We start from the raw sequence: 23,649 nt of genomic DNA, 5'->3' as shown, positions 1-23,649 counted from the left end.
TCATTTGAATTAGATATATCAGTATAAACTCATGATTTTTCTCTTACTAAAAAGGATATATATATATATATGTATATATATATATTGCACACACATATATACACATATACATGTGCACGCACACACACACACACACACACACACACACACACACACACACACACACACACTGGGAGGGGGGCATGCCTACTGGCCAAAAATAGAGAAAATTTTGGGGCATCAAAAAAATTAATGGCCCTGCCTGGTGTGGCACTAATGGGTCACAGGTTTGATTCCAGGTAAAGGTCACGCATGTACTCAGGTTTCAGGTTCAATCCCTGGCCCAAGTTGGAACACGTGCAGGAGGCAGCCAATGGATGTGTCTCTCACATTGATGTCCCCTCGCCCCCTTTTTCACCCTCTCTGAAAATCAATGGGAAAAATATCCTTGGGTGAGGACAAAAAGAAAAAAAGAATGAGTAATGACATCATTGGATTAAGCACATCAAATATATAAAAATTGATGAGTTCATAATAACACTTAAAAAAATCTATCGGTTAACTTTGGAGCTTCAACTCATTAATATAAAAGAGTGCTAAAGGAAGAAAATCAATTTACATTACCTATCCTATGCAGTTTACATATCAGAGTAGCCACACAGTTAATGAGAGTAAGTTTTTAATAATATAATCAGTTAATAAATGCAGAAGAAATGACACAATTAGAAAGATCACCATTTGACAAATCCTAATGAAATCTAGGCAATGACTATCAATGGCTGCTAGAGCCAGGGGTAAAATGTTGACAGGAAACTTTATAATTTATAATCAGGTTGATAGCACCTGAATTCACTGAACAATTTTAACACCACCAAAAGTATGACAACTACACATTAACTGCCTCTCGATATTTTGCAATCAGACCACCTATGAAGTATTCCTGCACCTTTCCTTTTGCGCTCCCCAAAAGGAGACTGAATCTAAAATCAAGCACTAGATTTATGAAGGTGATCACTTTGTAAGTTATATACATGTCTAATCACTTGGTTGTACATCTGAAACTAATATAATATTATATGTCAACTGTAATTGAAAACTTATTTTTTTTAAATGACTCTGGATTTAGCTACCAGGAAATATGGATAAAAGATAACATTAAATGACATTATGAGAAAATAAAATCAGCTAAATCAAGAATACAAGAAATTCTAAAGCTCACATGATTCAGTTTCTTTAACAAATAAGTGGTATGTGGGGGAATAAAATAAGAGGGGTGAGTACTATTATGGATTAAATAAAATTAAGAGATCTAACAACCCAATATAATACTTAGACGTTTCTGAACCCTGACTTGAATAAACCAATTATGAAAAGGTATTTTATTTTTCGGTATTTTAGAAAAATTCTATGTATTAAATGTTGGTAAGAAATTGCTTTTACTTTGGTTGAATATTATAATAGTATTGTAATTATGTTTTTTTAAAATCTTTAACTGTTAGTGACACACTATAATATTTGTAGATGTAATGATAAGAGTGTCTGGGATTTGCTTTAAAATACCCCAGCACTTAAAAAAATCAAACATTAGAAACAAAAAGAAATATAAGTGGGGTACATATATGAAAAACAGTGAAATATTGATAATTGTTGAAGCTAATGAGTACACAGGAATTTATCATATTCTTCTCCCCACTTTGGCATATGATTAAAATATTCCATAATATATTTTTGAAGTTATATTCACAGAAAGAGGCCCAAGTTTCCCTGTAGCATCTGAAAAGTTTAATTCAATGTCTGTATGTTGGTTTTGCTGATAAATTTTAATTTTAATTCTATAATGTCAATTCTTAATTATTTGCACTTAGTGAAGAATAGCAGAGGGAAAAATAAGAACAGATAAGAAAATTGATCTTGCAGTTAATAAATAAATAGAAATAGATCTATATAAGCAATGAAGTTAATAAAAAAATACCTATATTATTATTCAAGTGATAACTATTTAGGACTTACTAAGTTGATGGGAAAGAGCCTCAATTATAACAGTTCACTGTTAAAAAGTTTTATTTTTGTCTATCATTGCTAACACTAATCATTTATATCTAATGAAAAGTTTTGATCACTTACTGAGGAATTAGATTTCACCACTTTTCTTACTGAGATACACATGACAAAGTAACATAACACAATGTACAGAATATTCTTACTGAGTGAAATAGCATGCAGTGTCCTATCCGAGACTGGATATCCTCAGGCCCGGCATTGCAGGAGTCCTCTCGAAGAAGTTTCCAGGTTTGACATTGACAGTTGAAAGCAAACAACCCACTGAATTGTGGTTCACTGGCTCTGCTGTCGTCTACACTGCCATTACAAGTCAAAATTCTACCCCCAAAGGTGTAGATCATATGTTTTTCTGAGTCCATACACATCTATCAGAATAAAAAAATAGGTTGAATAGTTTTAGATTGTTCCTGTCATATGTGTTAAAATGAAACCAATGTGTGTTGTTTTAGATTCTCAAAAAAACCTGAACTTTGTCTTAATAACACTACGTACCACCCCTGATTATCATATGCACTTATTGCAATATTGCCAACCACCTGGCACATGGATTTCTAAATACCTTTTCCAGTTTCAATTTTTCCCACTGAGAATAAAATATGTTGGGTTAAAGAGCTTTATGCTTTCTTGAAACTGCATAATTTTTACCACATCAACCAATAAATAATACATGAGGTGCTGATTTGTAAACCTAAGAATGAATACAGGTCATACTCTATGGGTAAAGAGTGATCACACACTCCTTGCAAGCATTCTATTAATCTTGCTACCATTAAATAAGAGAGCAGATATGTGAATGAGTGATACAACTAAATTCATCTCTCTGCATTTATTTTACAAAACTCTTCAAATTATGTTAAAAAACAGTAAAACAAACAGACATTTGCAACAGTCTCCAGACTGACTTCTACCGTGTGATGAATCTTGCCTTTTTTTAACACAATACTATAAATTTAATTTTCTTTGAGGTATGTTATGCAACTCAAGTTCAGAAGCCAAACTTAATTCAACTCAAGATGATAGTTTTTCAAAAAATATCTGATAAAAGTCATTTGTCAAAGATAACAAAAAAGAATTAAATTCTATTTCAAAGAATATATAAGCACAAGTTGGAAATTAGATATTGAACACAAGTGGCATTTATAATTTTTTAAAAAATTGTGTACACAAAACATTTTGCTAAAGCACAAACACAGGCCATTGCATGTTCAATTCTCTCCTCTCATCAATTACTTCTGCTATTCATTTTTTGCAGTTTTTAATAAAAAGCTTTTTTAATAATTGTAAAATTTGGTTTTAAAATTAATATTAAAAAGATTCTAACCAATGTCACCCCAATAAATTTTAAAAAATTAAAATAAAAAAGAGACTCTAGCATCTCCTAATCTTTGCCTACCACTAAAAAGATCCACTCACTTGCCATTTCCCAGGTTTATGGCAGATTTTCATAAATTAAGATGAAAATCTACTATACCTCAAAGGTGAAAACTTAATGAATATGGCTGCAAAACTGAGATAAAGTTTTCATGTCCCTGGCCTCCCAAAGAAAATGTTCTCACTCTTTAATCTTCAATAATCCTATCATTAAAAGCAATACAAACATTCCTGAAGACAACTAGTATGGCCCCATTCACCTACTATATGACTGTCTAGGGCTGCATTGAAGCTGGGTCACATTACCCTGTCCTAAATCCTTAAGGCTTAAGTCTCTCCAAACACCTGGGGATCATGCTGAGAATCCCGAGGGACACACATTACATAAGCCAATTATATTTTCATAAATTCAGAGTTCTACTAATTTTGGCCAATCTCTGTTATCAGGTTTCCTATGGTGATCTAGCCCCTAAATTCTACTTCATACGGCTACAAGGGGATTTTCTCTTTCCTTTGGAGGATATTTAATTTTGATGCGCTTGTTCTCAGTTGTCTGCCTACAAAGGTAACCAGTTTTCTCTCTGAGGTTTTTAGGATTTTCTCTTAATCCTTGGTTATGAAATTTCATTAAGGAAGTATCTACGCAGGGATATTCTTTTTCATTCATCCTGAACTGCACTTGGTGTTCCCTTCGTTCTGCAAACTGTCTTTCTTCATCTTTAGGAGTTTTCTTCATTTTTACCTTGAGTTTGTTTTGGCCAGCATTCTCTTCTTCTAGAACTCTTATTAGATAATATTGGACCTTCAGGACCTTCTCTCTGTTTCTTAACTTTTCTCTCATAATTTCAGCTCATTAATTTAGTAACCATTTTGAGGTGAGTGTGTCCATTCTGCTTTTCAAATAATTTGCTGAGATTTTAAAAAACCTTTAATTTGTAATTTTTCTAGATGTCCTTTATGAATGCAATAGTTGCCTGAATTGCTCTAAAAATATCACTTAAACTTGCCCTAAAGGCTTCTTTAGTTTATACAGTAATTGTTTTTCTTTGTTAATTCTTAATTTGCTGACTTCAGCACCCATCTTAAGGTATTAATTACATTAAAATATATGGATTTTTTTGGGTTGTTCTAGTCCTCTTTATATCTGACAATCACTAGTCATTTGCCTGCTACATATACACTAGCCGGCCTAAAGGGTCTGGGTGGGGAGAAATGAGATGTGATACTGTGAAGGGTTCCACAGCTGCTCTTCAGCTGCCCTTGGGAGTATTGCTCTACCTTTCCAGCTCCAATGCCCACACTCAACACTTGACCTATGGTCAATATCACAGGTAAGTGCTACTCAAACTGAAGAATGCTTTGCTGTTCAGTCCCCCACTGATCATCTAATGTTTGCCGCAGCTCTATAAACTTTGTGGCTGCAATCTTACAGGCTCTAGTTTCTTCTGGTTGGATCTGGTACTATCTGCTTTCTACCTTAAAGGAATTCTCCCCTGCTTCAGGCGCCGCCCCCCGCCCCCCTCACCAAATATTGTTAAGTTCCCAAAGGACATTCTTTTTTGTTTTCAGTGCTATTACTAATGTATTCTATTGTCATTTCATAGGATATGGGCAGGAGAACAGTAAAAGTATGTGTTCAGCCTGCCAGTGATCCACACTGACCAAGGAGAATGTCAATGAGCTGAGATCTCCAATCCTTGACTAAAGTTTCTCCTGCCAATTCTTGGCTAGCTCATATTCCTTTTTCTAGTAATTTCTTCAAAAGGTGGTCCATACTTGATGGACAGTTTCTGTAGATATAAAATCCTTGACTCACATTGTCTTTTCCTACCTTCTGGATGTTGCTCTAATATTTCATGAATGTAGCTATAGAGAATTCTGATACCAGTCTCATTTTATTCCTCTTATAGGGTGACTTGATCATTTTGCTTAGTTTCCCCCTAAAATGGCTTCTTTATATTTGAAATGCACTGTTACTAACATATGTCTTAGAATTGAATGCATAGGTCAACATTTTTCCTTTCTGATTATAATACACCCTTTTGAAATGTGAAATAGTCTTCTTTCTTCAGGAAAGTCTTCTTGAATTTTATTATAAATATTTGTTGTTCCATTATTTTGGTTTCTGTAGTTAACGTCTCCAATTATATGTACGTTGGCTTATTTTTGCCTGTCTTCTCTATAATTTTCTGACTAATCCTTTTCTTAATCTTTATTTCTATATTACCTGCTCTTCTTATTTCTATACTATATAACCCTTACCTATTCTTCATTATGCTCTATGTAGATTAGTTTTCATTTCTGAAAATGCTACTATGTTTTCTTCAGTTTCTTTCCTGAATTTTACCAGGTCTCGTTTCACCTGCTCCTCTTATTTGGTCATCTCATCTGCACAACTGAATTTATGCTTTGTAGTTTTCTTCAAAGTTTCAAGCTTCATTAAACCATTTACCTGTTCGGACACTGATATATAATTTCCATCTGCTATTGTGTGAAGGAAAGTTTTGCTGGTCTTCTTTTTATTGATTTTCTTTAGAGTACCTCTCTAAAAATTCTGTGTTTTAAACTTTTTAAATGTTCATATTTAAATTTGTTTAATTTCCCTGGACCAGATAACAGAAGGTTCCTATGAAAGGGTAATGTTCTTGCTCAAGGACTCCCTCTTCTGTTGCTACTGAATTAAATGGCTTCTTCAAAATGTAGTCCATCTGTGAAGCCCTGTCTTTTTTAAGCTCATCTGTGTGTGTGTGTGTGGGGGGGGGGGGGGGGACGTTTCTATATCAAGACTTGAGCTCCTCCAGTTCCTTCACTAGATATTGCAAAAGGAGCACTGTTCACATTTGTTAAGTTTCCCATACTTTTAGAAGACGGTGCTTTCTGACATCTCCCCTCTGGGCCATTCTGGGTGCTTTGCACATGTTATCTCACTAACTCCCCCAGAGGCTGCCCTGCTAAGATGTACCTCTGCTAGGCTCACTCTACATTCCCAGTTCTCCCCTGTTACATTACTGTCAGCTTTAATACAGGTTCTGAATATTTCAGCTATTTTTGGCTAAACTTACAAGAAATTGGGAGTTGTGGGTTTTCTTTGGCTCCTGGTTTTGCTGAATATGTGACTTGTGTTTGTTTTTTTAATCTTTTTTTTTTTTTTTGGTTTGGCTGTCATTGTTCCTGAAAATCACACAAAGCAACAACATCGAAAGCTTCAGAACTAAGCTGCCACTATGTTCTTAATAAATCCAAAGTTTTAAATTTATTAACTGTTAAATTTAAAATTGCAAAGTAACTTTTTAAAGCATTTTCAAGCCTCTAGCTTTCTCACATTCTTGAGCGTTAAGTGTCAAATCTTAAAGTGTCATGAACAGCCCTAAGTAATTTTGAAGTTCCAACTTATAGCTTTATTTACATGAAACAAAATAGAAACTAGAGGCTTATACAGATTACAAAAGGTCACAGAGCTTGTTATTAGCCTAATTAGCACTGAAATCCTCGTTTCTTCACACCTAGTGTTCTGTTATAACATCGAATCAGTTGAAAACCATACATTTAACAGAACCTAGCTTCCAAGGAACATTTTATTTTATCAAAGTCAAGAGAATCAAAGACCATACATAAGGACAATATTTGTACTTAGACTACCCTAAGCTATTCTTTTTTTCAACTTGTAAAAATAAAGACATAAACATCTTTTGTAAAAGAAATTTGTAACCAGTTGAAAGCAAGAAAATAAATTGTTTCCCTCCAAATGTTATCTGTTGATGTTTTGTTTTTAAAAGATCAGAACCAGTCAAACTTTTTTTGGAGCTCTTATTTTCCAAATGAAAACACTGAAGATGTCACAGGGAAGTGCAAAGCTTTGCAAAGCTCAGTTATGTAGAGCCAGCAGAAGTTCCAAATTCAATCTGGGGAATACTTGAGGACTAATGTTTTTGATTTTCCACCCACCACTTACTTGATAGGCATATAACCCACTCCTCTTTTCCTTACCATTCTCCTATAACAACTAATTGTTAATATAAATATAGCATAAGAATACTTTTAAAGTAATTAACAAAAATATGTAATAAACAATAAATAAAGACTTGGTTTTAACTCATATAAGATAGGAGATAAGCTAGGTTTAAACTAGATTCGATCATAGTTATAGCACCATCTCCTATTTCTTAAGTACTAGACAATGCTATGTTCATCATTATAGTGTTAAAGATTTTTTTGAAAGTTTTCTCTCCCCCACACTCCAAAAAAATCTTTGGACATGGTTTGAATCAAATAAAACTGCCTACAGAATTCAAAGTGGTTACTGTTTTGTTTGAGGTACTGAACTATACTTAACTGGTTGACATGGAGTACATATTCAAATATAGATAAAAATGATAATGACACTGATGGAAATGATGAGACTTACATGCATATTAATACATTAATATTAAAATGGCTTACAATATTGCTATGTGTAGTCTTGTCTACAACATCATTATATGATTTTTTATTGGTGCTGATTTTAAACTTCATCTAGTTTATGTCAAATTTCTATCTGTTTTATAATGTTTGTGATTATATACAAAGGTAAATATATTTCACACAAATTGGAAGAAAAGCTCTAGATTTCAAATTCCTGAATTCATTATAAAGTAATTTAAAAATTTCTTCCAGGAATGTAGAATAAGAAGTTTTAAAAGGGAAAACTGTTATTGTTATGATTCCTAGATATTTTTTATACAACTAAATTTGTTTTTCCTAATATGTACTGCTCCATCTACTATCTAAAGTTTTTATAAATTAACATTTGTGTTCTGAGATCTTAGTATTTTATCCTGCCCTATATAAGAGAAAAAAATTCTAAAGGATAACTTTACAACTACTGGCACAAGTTATTTTTATTTTCTGTCATAGGTATTTGTAATAGAAATCTAAGAGATAATTTAGATTATTAAGCATAACATGTGACATAAACGCCAACAGAAAGTTACCAAGCACTAATTAATTCTACCATATATTTATCTGTGCACCAAACCTGATGATCAAACACCAATTTCGGCCCTCCATCAGCAGCAGTATCCTCACTGAGTAACATCCATGTGTTAGTGTCAATGTCATAACGATAAAAGTCACTTTTCAGAGATTTGCTGTTCCTCACAGAGGAATCCAAATAACGGCCCAATGTGTAGATTTGCCTTCGTTGAATGTCAATGCACATTTTATGACATGATCTGGCACTGGGACCATTCTATAGAGAGAGAGAGAAAAAAAGAAGAAATTAAAAGAATAACAAAATAAAATTAAATGCCTCTTTTTATTGACTTTCATTACAGAAACTCATAGCAAGTCAACTAATATAAGTCCAACACTAGGCTTAAATCTCTCAAGAAAAGCAAAAGAAGTAGAAGATAAAAATCTTTCCTTAGAAATGCTTAAAATCCACCAGGAAAGATGAGATGATCTATTCTGTTCATAACACTTATATGGCTTCTATTACATACTCCATTGCATTTTAGTCATTTGTGCACAGTTTAATTCTCTATTATGTGTTGATCTACTTAAAGACACATTTAGTCCTTTAAAATATTTCTCATCAGAATTTCTCACCAGAATCTAGCACAGATAGGCATTCTAAGAATATCTAGAATCACTGAATTTCATAACTAAAAGGACCCTTTATAAAATCTCTAGTTTAATTATCCCCTTTAAAGACAGGAACTAAAAGCCAAAAGATAAGAGGCATCCTCCTGAAAGCTAGTACACTAGTGAGAGAAGCAGAATGAGAATCCAAGTCTTTGACTTTTTCATCTACCCTTTATATTATATAAAAGTGACTTTCCTGACTGAATAAATAACACAACTAGGGGGAAATAGAAAGAACAGTATATTACAAAAAAAAACCAAAAATCAATTAGTTGAGATAATTTGTATCACAGGACTTAATAGAAGGTAAAAATTATTATAGTACAAACTAAAAGTAGAGTTCATGAGGCGAAAAAAAAGAACACCTTCAATTGGGCAGGATTGAATTAGTTAAAAGATGGAAAAGAAACCAGAACTAATATTTATTAAATATCTCCTAAATTCTGTCTATATTATTACTATGTGTGTGTGTATATTTCATTTAATCTACATAACAACTCTATAAGGAAATATCATCATTTCATAGTCTAAGTAATTTGTCCACAGTCACAAAACTAGAAAGTAAGATAGAGAATCTAAGCCCCAGGACAACCAAAGCAAAAACTATGTTCTTTCCACTATTCCAGATTGTTTTTTTTCCAGAAGAGAAACAAAAGCAAAAAATACACTTACTACAATGTGTATGGTTATGACTGAGATGAACAATTCCTGCTGCAGAAACAAAAGAGTTGAAGTATAAGGCAGAAATAGGAAGCTTGGTGAATGTGACTGACAGAGGAGACTAGATAAAATCTTGTAAGCAATAAATAACTATTATAAGTTTCTAGAGCAGGAAATAAAATAAATAAGTGGTACTATAGGAAGAGTAATCTAGCATTATTTAGATTACTTGAAGTAATAAAGGTATTCAGCATAAAGAACAGTTTGACATTAATGTTATTAACCCATATATTAAGTTTATTTAAATCTGCATTTTAGCCTGGCTGGTGTTAGTCAGTGGTTGAATGTCGACCTATGAACCAGGAGCTCACAGTTCAATTCCCAGTCAGGGCACATACCCAGGTTGTAGGCTCGATCGCCAGTGTGGGGTGTGCAGGAGGCAGCCCATCAATGATTCTCTCTCATTTCTCTCTCTCACCCTCTCCCTTCCTCTCTGAAATCAATAAAAATATACTTAAATAAATAAATCTGCATTTTAGTATTCATACTAATTATTATCCTAAAACTTATATTTAAAGATTTTTATCGAGAAAAATCTTCAATAGATAAGGTGAAAAGTTTTGAGAATTTCTTGTATAATGAAATAATCTCAAAAACAAAGATGGGGTAATATCTAACAAATAAATCAATGCCATACTTCCTAGAATGTGAAATTTTATTAGGAGAGTAACAACTTCTTGCTTCATCTTAATTAGCAAGAATGCTATTAAAATGTTGAGCAATTATAACCTAAGTTTTAAAAAAATAAGATAATAGGAATAAATAGAATAGGAAACAGAAAAAACCAACAAACTTGGTTCTTTGAAAGATTAATAGAATTATAAACCATTTGAAGACTAATTTTTTAAAAAGGAAGAGAAAATACAAATTGCCAATATTATAAATGAAAACAGAAATATCATTACAAAAGTTCACTACAAATTAGAAAGAAATAAGGGCCTAATATAAAAAACAAGTAAAATCTGACAAAGTAGATAAAATAGACATAGTCCTTGAAAATTACTTACCAAAATTGACACAAAAGAAAAAAATCTGAAATCATTATGTCTATTGAAAAACTGCATTTATAATTTAAAATCTTCCTACAAAGAGCACTAGTCCTATATATTTACACTGGTAAATTTTATCAAACACTTAAAGAAAAAATAATACCAAATTTACACAAAATTTTTCAGAAAAGGAAAAATAACTTCCATTTTAAATCTGTACTGTATTCCATTCCTAATTTACTTTATCAGGACAATATAACATTGAAACTAAGTAACAATATTACAAAGGAGGAGGAGGAGAAATAATATACAGGCAGTTAGTAGAGAGACACAAAACTAATTTTTAATAAAATATTATCAAACAGAATGCAGCAAGACATAAAAAAGATATTTTGTAACTAAAGGGTTTATCTCAGAAATGCAAAGTTGATTTTATATTTGAAAAGCAATCAAATTAATTCATCACATTAACAGAATTAAAGGGAAAAACATGATTGTATCAATACATATAGAAAAAGCATTTTTCCTCAGCATATTCATGAGGAAAAACTCACAGCAATCTAGGAATAGAAACTTCCTTAATCTAATAAGGAATGTATAAAAATCCAGAATCTAATTTTCACTTAATGGTGAAATACAGATCCTGCTAGGATCTGAAACAAGATAAAGATATCTAGTCTCACCTCTTCTATTTAACATTATATTGGAAGTCCAAGTCAGCGCAATAAGGCATTAATTTAAAAAATAAAATAGAAAGTTATGATAGAAAAAGAGAATGGAAAAAAGGTAAAACGATTTCTATTCATAGATGACATGACTATTTGATGAAAACAGCCAAAGAAATCAACAAAGAAACTATTAGAAGTGGATTTAGAAAAGTAAGATACACAAAGGCAAAGTTAAAAAAAAACAAAACTATTTACTTCTCTATATTAGCAGCTTGTTTGCTAATAAAAAATTTTGAAGTTCCATTTTTTTTAAAAAATATATTTTATTGAGTTTTTACAGAGAGGAAAGGAGAGAGATAGAGAGTTAGAAACATCGATGAGAGAGAAACATCGACCAGCTGCCTCCTGCACACTCCCCACTGGGGATGTGCCCGCAACCAAGGTACATGCCCTTGACCGGAATCGAACCTGGGACCTTTCAGTCCACAGGCCGACGCTCTATCCACTGAGCCAAACCGGTTTCGGCTGAAGTTCCATTTAAAATAGCATGAAAAATCAAAATATACTGGGATCAATTTAATAAAAAATATCCAAGACCTCTAACATGAAAATTCTAAGAATGCTGAGATATTAGAGAAGATTGAAATAAATGGAGATTTAACTATGTTCATAGATTCCAAGACTATTAATAAGACAGCAATTCTCTCCAAATTGCTTTATAGATTCATTACATTCCCAATAATCCCAACAGTTTTAAAAATGGACACTATTCTAAAATTTTTATGCAAATGTAAAGGACCTAGAAGAATCTGAATAATTTTTAAAAAAGAATAAAGAGGTCCTACATTACCTGGCCTCAAGGAGTACCATATTGGTTTATGAACAGACCAAAAGATAATGGAGCAAAATAGAGTGTCCAAAAAGAGACATATACTTATATGACCAACTGATTTTGACGAAGATCAATGGGGAAGAAGATAGGGAACAACAACTCTCAAACATTTCTGGCAAGAATATAAAATGGTACAACCACTTTGGGAAAGCTTCAACAGTTTCATCAATGGATGCTAAAATGAGTAACAGGATATTTTCATAATCTCAAAATTTATTTATTAATTACAGAATGGAAAAATCCGGAGGGCACCTTTCTTGACCAACTGATCAAAGCTAATATCAGACAAATCCCTTGATAAAATACACTAAGGAAGACCCAATGTCATCTACATGGTATTTCTGCTAAAGATGTCTAACCTAAATGCAATCTTAAGAAAATAGACAAACCCAATTGAGGGTCAGTCTACAAAATAACTTCTTTGTATTCCAAAAATGTCAAGGTCAAGAAAAGGTTAAGGAACTATTCCAGACTGAAGGTGACTAAAGAAACATGACATTGAAATGCAATGCATGATTATGAACTGAGTTCTAGGTCAGGGATAGGGGTTGGGCTGACAGTGGGACACCTATAGAGGACATTACTAAAGAAATTATTGGGATGATTGTCTACCTCTGAATAGGGATTGTGGATTAAATTAAAGCAGCTATTCTCAGTGCAGTCTGAAGTCTTAAAAACACTTCAGGGAGTCCACAAAATCAACGTTATTTTCATAATACTAAGATAAAATTTATCTTTTCGCTCTTATTCTCTTATGAATATAGGTGAAGTTTTTCAGAGGCTACACGACTTTTGATATAGCAATATATTGAATGCAGAAGTGGATATGAATCCAGCTGCCTTCTATTAAACCAAACACTAAAGAGATTTAGAAAACTATAAAACAATGCTTCTTGATGTATAATGGTTATCTCAAGAAAAAGCACCTATGTGATTGAGATGCAAGCTGACTTAGCTGCTTTCCCATGTAACACTATATTTATTGGAAAGGAAACTAACAATCCAAGTAATGTTATTCAGATATTATGATATGCCTGACATTAAAAATAAAGTATGTCATTGTGAAGGAAAATAACTCACAAAATTAGTTGTCAGTGATAAAATGCATTTTTAAATTGAGCAAAAATTAAAAATTTTGAAAACTCCTACCCACCAATGTGATCTTGACACTTCCTCACTATTCTAAAGACTTTTCTAATGACTTCATAGTAATATTAACAAATGTATCATTTTTGGATATCCTATATATTAAAAGCCTAATATGCTGTGTCTGGTCGTCTGTTCAACCAATCAAAGCGTAATATGCTAATGATATGCTAAGACCACTCAACCGCTCGCTATGATGTGCACTGACCACCATGGGACAGTCAACTGATTGACCAGTTGCTATGACATGCACTGACCACCAGGGGGCAGACAGTCAACCAGTCGACCAGTCGCTATGATGTGCACTCACCACTAGCAGGAAGACACTCCAGCGGGTTGCTGCTGGGGTCTGGCCGATCTGGACTTAGCGACACAGGCCGGACACACCCTGGAGCCCTCCTGCGTCCCTCCCGGCCCTGATCGTGCACCAGTGAGGTCCCTCAGCCTGGCCTGAGCCCTCTCACAATCCGAAACGCCTCAGGGGATGTCATAGATCTGGTTTTGGCCCGATCCCACAGGCCAGGCTGAGGGACCCCACCGGTGCATGAGTTTGTGCACCAGGCCTCTAGTTGTATAATAAAATGTCAACAATTGGAAGATATATATATAACTCAGAGAACCAATATTTTTCAAACACATGAATAAAAAGCACCATGGATAAAAGGTCTATTCAAAGAGCAAGATAGATCAATGTAGCAGAAAATAAAATGTTAATTGATATGGCTTCAGAGTCTATAATGTAATTACCTTTAAGAAACAACCACTTGTTAATTTGGGATGAGATAAAAAAGGGTCATGTGCAATTATCTCAAAAGGCCATTAAAATACTACTCTCCTCTCTAAAAACATATCTGTGTGAAATCCAATTTTCTTCATATATTCCACACAAAACACTATGTCACAGAGACTAAGTGCAGCAGCACATATGAGAATCTAGCTGTCTTACACTAAGTAATACATTAAAGAGATTTATTAATATGCAAAACTAACACCGGGGGATAGGGGAGGCTAGGGGACTGTCTAGGGCGGGGGGGAAAAATGGACACATATGTAATACCCTTTGTAATACTTTAAGCAATAAAGAAAAAAAAAAAAGAAAAAAAATATGCAAAACTAAACAAAAATATCTTGAACCTATAAAAACTTACTTGCATATCAACTTGCACATTTAAAATAATTATTCTTTTTAAAAGCTGGGCCATCCCATTCTTTCAATCTCTTAAATATTATTAGGTACATATTTAAGTAAATTAAATTAATTTTGCTTCTTAATTGTATATCATACTTTGAAAACACATGCCCTGGGGTATTACCAAACAATAACATTGTACACACTGGTATGGAAAAATTAAAATAGGTAATGAAATATTAACTTCAATTTTGGAAGGAGTAAGTATTTATGCTAGAGCCATATACTACCATTCAATTCACAGATCAACCAAAGTTTTTTTGGTGTCTACAAGAAAGCAATGAACTATAATCAATCCAAACTCCAGCACTAGGTCACCACTTACTAGTAAATCTATTGACTTCAAAATAACAGAAACAGTAGTCTTGTCAAAATAATCTATTTTTCCAGTGTATGTTTTAAATAATTATAAATTGCATTCTAAATATTATTTGTAACATATAAATGGTATAAAAATAATAACCATGCCCAGCTTCAAAAATAAAAAATATTACCTTTGAAATCCTGTGTAAACCAACTCCTTGTCTTGCCAGCCACTCTCCTGAATTTTGTATTTATCATTCCCTTTCTTTTCTCCAGTATTAACTTTTCATTTAATTAATATTACCTAATTACTCACTACAGAGTAAGTATATGATTTATGCCTTAAGGAATTCAGAGTCTGGGTAGGAACACAGGAATGCAAACAATCATTACAATAACCCATTCAAAGAATATAAGGCATTAAATGAGCACATAAAGAAGAAAAAAAAAGTTGTTAAATTCTGCATGGAGAAGACACGAACACTACACAGAGGAAGGTAAAAGCAGGGTGCATGGGAGGACACCCTCTGTTAATTCCAAACAGGAAAAAAAACTATTGCCAAAGGACAGAGATGAGAAAGTCGAATAATTCCAGAAACTATAGGTATGGCTAGCACACTAACTCAGGAGATGAGGCTAGAAATGGTGACCAAATCCTGATGAGAAATTTGAAGTTCTTACTCTAAGCAAAAAATACAAATAAAAGCTAGGTAGATAAATTGCTTTAGCATTCTGATTATTGTTGTTGTTGGGGGCTGGGGGGAGCCCCGCTGGCACCCGCCATGGGGCCTGCAGGCAGCTCCTGGGTTGAGCGTCTGCCCCCTGGTGGTCAGTGCACAGCATATCGACCAGTCATTCTGCTCTTCAGTCAATTTGCATATTAGGTTTTATTATATACGATATTCATAGCCCATGGTCACAGACAATAGTGTGGTAAAGGCCTGGGAGGGGCAGTTGTGGAATGGAGGGGATTTGGGGGTGCGGGAGAAGAGGGACATCTGTAATACTTTCAACAATAAAGATAAATTTAAAATAATAAAATAGGGGACTCTTTCCCCCTCCCCACTTGGGAGTCTGTGCTGTGAGATTATTTCCCCTTCTCCACGTGGGAATCTGTACTTGTTCTTCAATAAATTTCCAACTTTGCTATACCAAAAAAATAAAAATAAAAATAAAAATAAATAATAAAATAGTTGAAGAGTAGAAAGGTATTTTTTTAGGTGTCTTTATTTTTGTTGAGGATAGAAATATCATTTCAGAAAATAGTACTTTAATATTGAAAACAAAGGCCATTTTTATATACTTTTACAGCGATAATAAATACAAATTGGAATTTTAAAATACCTTTGGAAAGAATGATTAATTAAATTATTAACCCAGGGAACACATGAGTATGCAAGAATCCAGTGTCCTAGGATTAAAGACACAGTATTAGTTCTTTTTGAAATAGCCTTCTTACATAAAAATCAGTGGGTTTTAAATTAGGTCTTTTTCTCCCACTTTTCACTTGCAGCTCCTACTGTTTTGTTACAGTTTATTTTTAACCTCATAATCTGAAACATCTTAGACATAGGGTACAATAAAAAGTTCTATAAAGATTTGAGCCCAGCAAGGCTGGCTCAGTGGTTGAGCATTGATCCCTGATCCAAGAGATCACCAGGTAGATTCCTGGTTAGGGCACATGCCAGGGTTGTGGGCTCTATCCCCAATAGGGGGCATGCAGAAGGCAGCAGATGGATGTTTCTCTCTCATCGATGCTCCTATTTCTCTATCCCTCTCTTTTTCCCTCTTTCTAAAATAAAAACATTAAAAATAAAGATTTGGGGGAAAATGAATTAACTTTTGCTTTATACCAGTGTATAATTATGTACATAAATCAAGCCATCTTATTCACTACTGAAATGCTTAGTGGATACATATATCAGCAGGCACAAATACATAAATACAATTTTAGGTAAAAATAAAATGTTTCAAAAAAAAAATAAAATAAAATGTTTCATTTGTAAAACTGATATGTTGTTAAATAGTAAGGGGCCAAAATAGTGAGATAGTGAAGCCATCCAAAGCACAATTTTCCAGAACTCAAAATAAGATGAATGCTTGAAATAAGAGTAGAGGTGACAGGAACATGAAAAATCAAGATAGTTACATAGTTACATTCCCAGGAAAGTAGTAAAAACTAAATGATCTATCACATATAATGATCCTATATAATAAAAGCCTAGGTGGCGTCACACCTTTGCACGACGCCCTTGCACAATGTTATCACAAGATGGCTACCACAAGATGGCTGCGCACACAGCGGAGGGGGGCACGGTGGCCGCTCCGCACCATGAGGCCTGGGAGTCCTGCAGCTCCGTGTGGCACAGAGGAGGCCAGTCCTGGCGGAAGAGGCAGGCTGCGGCAGAGGAGGGCAGTTGTGGGTGAGCGGGCCAGCAGGGGAGGGCAGTTGGGGGCGATCAGGCTGGCAGGCAGAAGCGGTTAGGGGCAATCAGGCAGGCAGGTAGGCGAGCGGTTAGGAGCTAGCAGTCCTGGATTGTGAGAGGGATGTCCCAGATTGGAGAGTGCAGGCTGGGTTGAGGGACAACCCCGCCAACCCCAACCCCCGTGCACAAATTTTGTGCACCAGACCTCTAGTATATATACACAAAAGCCTAAGCGACCAAACGACCGAATGACTGGTAGGTATGACACACAATGACCACCAGGGGGCATATGTTCAACACAGGAGCTGCCCACTGGTGGTCAGTGTGCTCCCACAGCTAACCTGCCATGGCTGGCCAACCTCCCACGGTCCCTCCCCACAGCTGGCCAATGTCCTTCAGTCCCTCCCCCCAGACTGGGCAAGACAGCCTCGATTGCCAGCCAGGACAAGGGACCCCACCCATGCATGAATTCGTGCACCATGCCTCTAGTATCAGATAACCACTGCTTTTTAATTCTGTAAGATGGATTTGTTCATGTACAAGTAGTTGAAGAACCATGTATAGAAGCTGGAATGTAAAAGTACTTAAGCCAAACTTGTTCACCACAAATTCTTCTGCTATCACTGCTGATAGATATTAGAAAAGAATACAAATTATCCAGAAAAAAAGAAGTGTACACCCGCACCCCTACTGCAATACCGATGGATGAAAAGTGTGAGAACTTGCCTCTTTCTCAGTGTCTCTAGAGATACATGTCCACTGGTTCTCCTTCACACTGTACGCCCAGAAGTCAGCAAGATCTTGTGTTCCATCCCAGCCACCAAACAAATAAACGGTCTCTATGAAAATTAGAAAAATATGTGTAAAATGATAAATTTAAGGACAAAATATAAGTCTAGGCATCCAGACTTACCCAGTTGTCTCTAAAACCATTTAAAAAGGTACATCTAAATAAACTTAAAATTTTTAAACTTAAAATATTTCTAGACTAGTGTTTCCTAAACATGAGTATGTGGAAAAGCTGCTGTAGAACCACTATTTTGAGAGATTTATAAAAATACAGACAATGGCCGAAACCGGTTTGGCTCAGTGGATAGAGCGTCGGCCTGTGGACTGAAAGGTCCCAGGTTCGATTCCGGTCAAGGGCATATGCCTGGGTTGCGGGCACATCCCCAGTAGAAGATGTGCAAGAGGCAGCTAATCGATGTTTCTCTCTCATCGATGTTTCTAACTCTCTATCTCTCTCTCCCTTCCTCTCTGTAAAAAATCAATAAAATATATTAAAAAAAAATACAGACAATGAGGAGGAATTCCCTAAGATTCTGCTTCCATAGGTATTTAGTAGGTAAAAGAGAGTCTGTATTTTTAAAGTATCCATGGTGAATCTGATATTCAGCCAGTATAGGAGTTTCTGTGTTAGCCTACGAAAAATTTACATTTATCACCTTCTTAATAATGCAGCTTCAGACTGCAAAGAGAAAAAAGAGAAAGAAAAAAAATACCAAAGAAATATATAATGTAAAATATAATATAAAGACATCTAGCTATTTCTGGAAAAAAATCACATTATAACTGTTTTCTCTCTAATGTTAACACCAAAAACAATAATTAGCCGGAAGTTAAAGTTAGATATCTTAAGAATAAAGTGATGCATATGGCCTTGGTATTCCCATGGAAAATTGGGGAAATTTTTCCATATATACTGTGGTAGCTTTTAACTCCTCATAAGTCCACCTTTCAGTCATTTGTAGGTATCTTGAGAATTTGGTATCTTCTAACTCTGAAATATCTATTATATCCATAGACTTTATCCCTGTGACAAAACTGATTTCTTGCTCAGTGAAAAATGAAAATCTTTATACGTAACAATGTGTATTATCCCATTCTTTTTCTATAATAAGAGTGCCTTTCCTTTCTTCAAATACTTCCCCCTTTGTAAATAAATGTCTTATGTCTAATGGTTATACAAGCCCAGCAATTATTTTTTATAAATTTAATTAGACATCACAGGAAAACTGTAAAGCCATCTACTCTCTTAACTGACATGCCCTAGTCATATATATGAAGAGACTGCCATCTAAGTTATGCCCCACCATAAAGGGTTATAATTCAAAGTGCACTTGGAAATATTGTAATACCGTTGAAGAAGTGTCTTGCCATTCATAGAGTTGGGCTCTCTTCTAAGAGGTTTTTGCCATGTCATATAATTTCAAACTCTAAGTGAATTTTCTAAGTGAAACATCCCATTCTATGCCCCAAGAATCTTGGGAAATCAAAACAATACTTCTGGATAAGAATAGACCACTGGAACAGGACTGAGTTCTAGTGCTAACTCAGTGAAAGGTCACTTAACCTCACTGGTTATTAGTCTTTTTTATTTACAAAACTCTCAGTGTTGTGAAGTTCTTCAGATACAAGTTCATGAAAACATTCTGAAGGCTGTCAAGTATGAACAGCATTTCTACCTTTAAAACGCACAGAAATAAAAAATACTTGTGCCTGATTCCATGTCTAACTCAGTACCTGGAACACTTTGGCTCTGTACAAATGTGAACTACTATATCAGAACTACAACAATCGATTCCCATTAGTTAAGTAACATTCTGTTTCTGAAATGACACACAGTAATGCCCAGATACATAGAATTTTATAGGAAAAAAATTAAAGAATTTTGATCTGGCTTAAAAATTATTTGTCAAGGCCTCATTGTAAAGGCAGTTAAAACCCTGTTAAACTCTGAAGCCTAGAGAGGGCGGGTGTATATAACTAAAATAGCAATAGCAATTGACCTTTTGTTTTATACTGTTTCTGGCACCCTCTGGATAAGGTTATCCTGGTTCATTAACTTTAATAACCCTCCCTCTTGGACTCTGGGTTCTCAATGTTCTTTCTGAAAGCAGGTCTCTTTGTACGCATAAATTCTCACAGCAAAGAAAACCCACATTTCCACAACAGCTTCATTGATAGCTGAGCAAAATAAAATCTGGCACAGAGCAAGCATCCCAATGGAATTAATCCAAGATGTCATTCTTGTCCATGAATACTTTGTGGTCCCAGTTGAAGTTTAATAGTAAAATTGAATAAATCAGAGAGAAACAGGACCTTTTGACATACCTGAATGACGCATAACAAAAATTTAATTAAATCATCTAATTATTTAATTCAAATCATTCAGAGATGAGATATTATCTAGAAACAAATGGCAGCAAAAGTATTATTTAATGGATAAATAATATAAGAAACTTTAAAAAAGTATAGAAATAATTGGAGAACTGTAGTGAGAAGTTAAGAAAGTAGAAAAAAAACATTATTTGCAACAGGACAGTTTGGTTTACTGAATATCCATTCTCAAGCTTAAAAATTATACAACAATTCATGTACATCCCTGGGACAGTACAATCGTCCTTAAGCAGCAGCCCTCTTTTTATTTTTTCTTAAAGGAGAACAGGCTATAGAAGTTATCCATTTCTCCCAGCACTCAGAGGCATGTCTGGTCAATATTTTTTTAATACTAATCTGAATTGGCAAGGTACATTAGAGAATAATTTAAAAAAAAAAAAAGACAAGGGAAGGAACTAAGATGGCGGTTTAGGTAAACACCTGTACTCACCGCCTCCCAGAACCACATCAAAATTATAACTAAAATACAGAACCATCATTCAGAACCACCTGAAATCTAGCTGAATGGAAGTCCTACAACGAGAGAAGCAAAGAAGAAAGCACACTGAGGCTGGGAGGAGGAGCAGAGGCTAGACTGAGCTAGTCCAACACCCACATGCTGCGTTTTTTTCATCGGGAGGGATATCTCCAAGGAAGCGAGGGTCCCAGCTGCTCACCAGACCCCCAGCCTAGGGTTCCAGAGTCCCTATAACTTCAGGCTGTAAAAACCAGCAGGGATTGCAGCCGAGTGACATAAAGGCTGCTGGAGACCCAGGTGTTCCTCTTAAAGGGCCCATGCAAGAATTTACATGATCTTGCTTCCTCTGAGCTCCAGTACAGGACAGCAGCTTTAGGGGAATCCAGGTGCATATGGGGAGGAATTGGACTGTATGGCATAGGAGCAGGAACTTGGGTGTAGCTTCCTCCCACAAGGGTGCTCCCAGGGGTCACTGTTCCTGTGGGACCTCCCCCCATCGCAGAGCTGACTAGCAATCATATCTGAGTTTCCATCAGCTTGGCCCACACAGTTCTTTCCACCCTGGTGATTCCCTGAGACCACACCCAATCCAATTTGCAGCCCCAACCAAGTTGTTTGCAACTGCTTTTCCATATATGGTCTGTCCTGGCTCAGGCTTCAGACATTGCTAAAAACTCTTAAACAAGCAGCAGCTGGCATCACCATGCCCCAAACCAATTAATAAAAAGTCCAAGACCCGGCACAAACACCAGGATGCCTTGCTTCATAGCTGGTCCTCACCCAGGCACTTCTAAGCCCAATACAAGTAGTAGCCATCTGCAGATGTCACTGTAGCTCCTGCTAGTGGCCTTAGGCAGTGCCTGACTTTGCACCTCCTGGGAGGCCTCAGAGTCAGTGCACCCAATGGACAGCTTCGGACCATACCATATTACAACTCTATGTATCCACAAGCAGCACGCTCCAGGGGCAGACTCAATGAGCACCAAAGCCCCAATGAAGCAAGTCATGCTCCAAAGCGTGTCTCCTGCACAGCAGCTCTTTTATTGTAGACACAGCTGGTCCTCACAGCCAATTCCTCCTAGTGACACCAATGGCAATCAAGGCTCAACTACAAGAAGACTGTACACACAGCCCACACAGGGGCACACCTAGAGTGCCCAGCTCAGGTGACTGGGGAGACTGAGCCACTAGGCCCTATAGGACCCCTAATACAAAGGCCAGGCCACTCTACCAATTCCAGGAGACATAACAGCTCTACCTAATACATAGAAATAAACACAGGGAAGCAGCCAAAATGCAGAGACAAAGAAACATGTTAAAAATGAAAGAAATGAAAGCAAGCAAAATACTGGATATAGAGTTCAAAACAATGGTTATAAGGTTAGTCAAGAATCTTAATGAGAGCTTCAAGGGACTTAATGAGAGCATCAAGGGTTTTAGTGAGACTTTCGAGGATCTTAGTGAGAATGTTAAAAACATGAAAAAGAACCAGTCAGAAATTAAGCATACACTAACTGAAATAAATAATAATTTACAGGGAATCAACAGTAGAACAGAGGATTCCAAGAATTAAATCAACGATTTGGAATATGAGAAAGCAAAAAACACCCAATCAGAAGAACAAAATGAAATAGAAAATAACCCCAAAACATGAAGATAGTAAGGAGCCTCTGGGACAACTTCAAGCATACCAATATTTACATTATGGGGTTGGAGACGAGAGAAAGCAAGATATTGAAAAGCTATTTAAAGAAATAATGACAGAAAAATTTCCCTACCTGGTGAAAGAAATAGACCAGGAAGCCCAGAGAGTCCCAAACAAGAGGAACCCAAAGAGGCCCAGGCATCATAATTAAAATGCCAAGGATTAAAGGCAAAGAGAGAACCTTAAAAGCAACAAGAGAAAAGCAGTTATTTACCTACAAGGGAGCGGCCATACGACTGTCAGCTGATTTCTCAACAGAAACATTGTAGGCCAGAAGGGAGTGGCAAGAAATATTCAAAATAATGAAAAGCAAGGATCTACAACCAAGGTACTCTACTGAGCAAAGCTATCATTTAGAATTGAAGAATACAGGGAATTGACAGTAGAATAGAGGATTCCAAGAATTAAATCAACATTAAAGTGCTTTCCAAACAAAACAAAAAAAATAAAGGAGTTTATCACCACCAAATCAGTATTATATGAAATGTTAAAGGGTCTTCTTTAGGAAGAAAAAAATAAAATATATGAATAAAATAGCAATAAATACGTATCAGCAGTTGTATCTAAGAAACAAAATAAACAAACAAGCACTATAATAGACAAAACAAACTAATGAATCAGAGGCATGGAAACATGGAACAGACTAATGAATCTCAGAGGGAAGGAGATAGGGGTGGGGGAGAGAGGCGAGAAGAGATTAACCAAAGATCTTATATGCATATATGTATTACCTATGGACACAGACAATAGGGTGGAGAAGGCCTGAGATGAGGTGGAAACCAGGTGGAAGGGAGCAATGGGGGAAAAAAGAGGGACATCTGTAATACTCTCAACAGTAAAGATTTTTTTTAAAAGAGTCCCTATCCTCCAGGAGCTTACACTCAAATCAACAATATAAAATAAGTATACAGCCCTGGCTGGTGTGGCTCAGTTGACTGAGC

At 35.4% G+C, this 23,649-nt stretch overlaps 1 protein-coding gene across 7 annotated transcripts in view; it reads right to left on the bottom strand.

Moving 5' to 3' along the window:
* The window catches only part of MKLN1 (muskelin 1), a 330,333-nt gene that overhangs the window by 62,917 nt on the left and 243,767 nt on the right, over nt 1-23,649 (bottom strand). For all 7 annotated transcript variants that reach the window (XR_009454700.1, XM_059711806.1, XM_059711807.1 and 4 more), the window contains 3 exons: nt 18,093-18,205; nt 8,426-8,638; nt 2,184-2,405 (listed from right to left, as the gene is read on the bottom strand). Coding sequence is in view for 6 of the 7 variants with exons in the window: in XM_059711806.1 (XP_059567789.1) it covers nt 2,184-2,405; nt 8,426-8,638; nt 18,093-18,205 (548 nt within the window). In the remaining variant the exon portion in view is untranslated. The remainder of the gene's footprint in view (nt 1-2,183; nt 2,406-8,425; nt 8,639-18,092; nt 18,206-23,649) is intronic.

Source organism: Myotis daubentonii, chromosome 10 (genome assembly GCF_963259705.1).
Source record: "Myotis daubentonii chromosome 10, mMyoDau2.1, whole genome shotgun sequence".
Classification (NCBI taxonomy): Eukaryota; Metazoa; Chordata; class Mammalia; order Chiroptera; family Vespertilionidae; genus Myotis; species Myotis daubentonii.
This window is presented reverse-complemented; position numbering and strand designations above follow the sequence as displayed.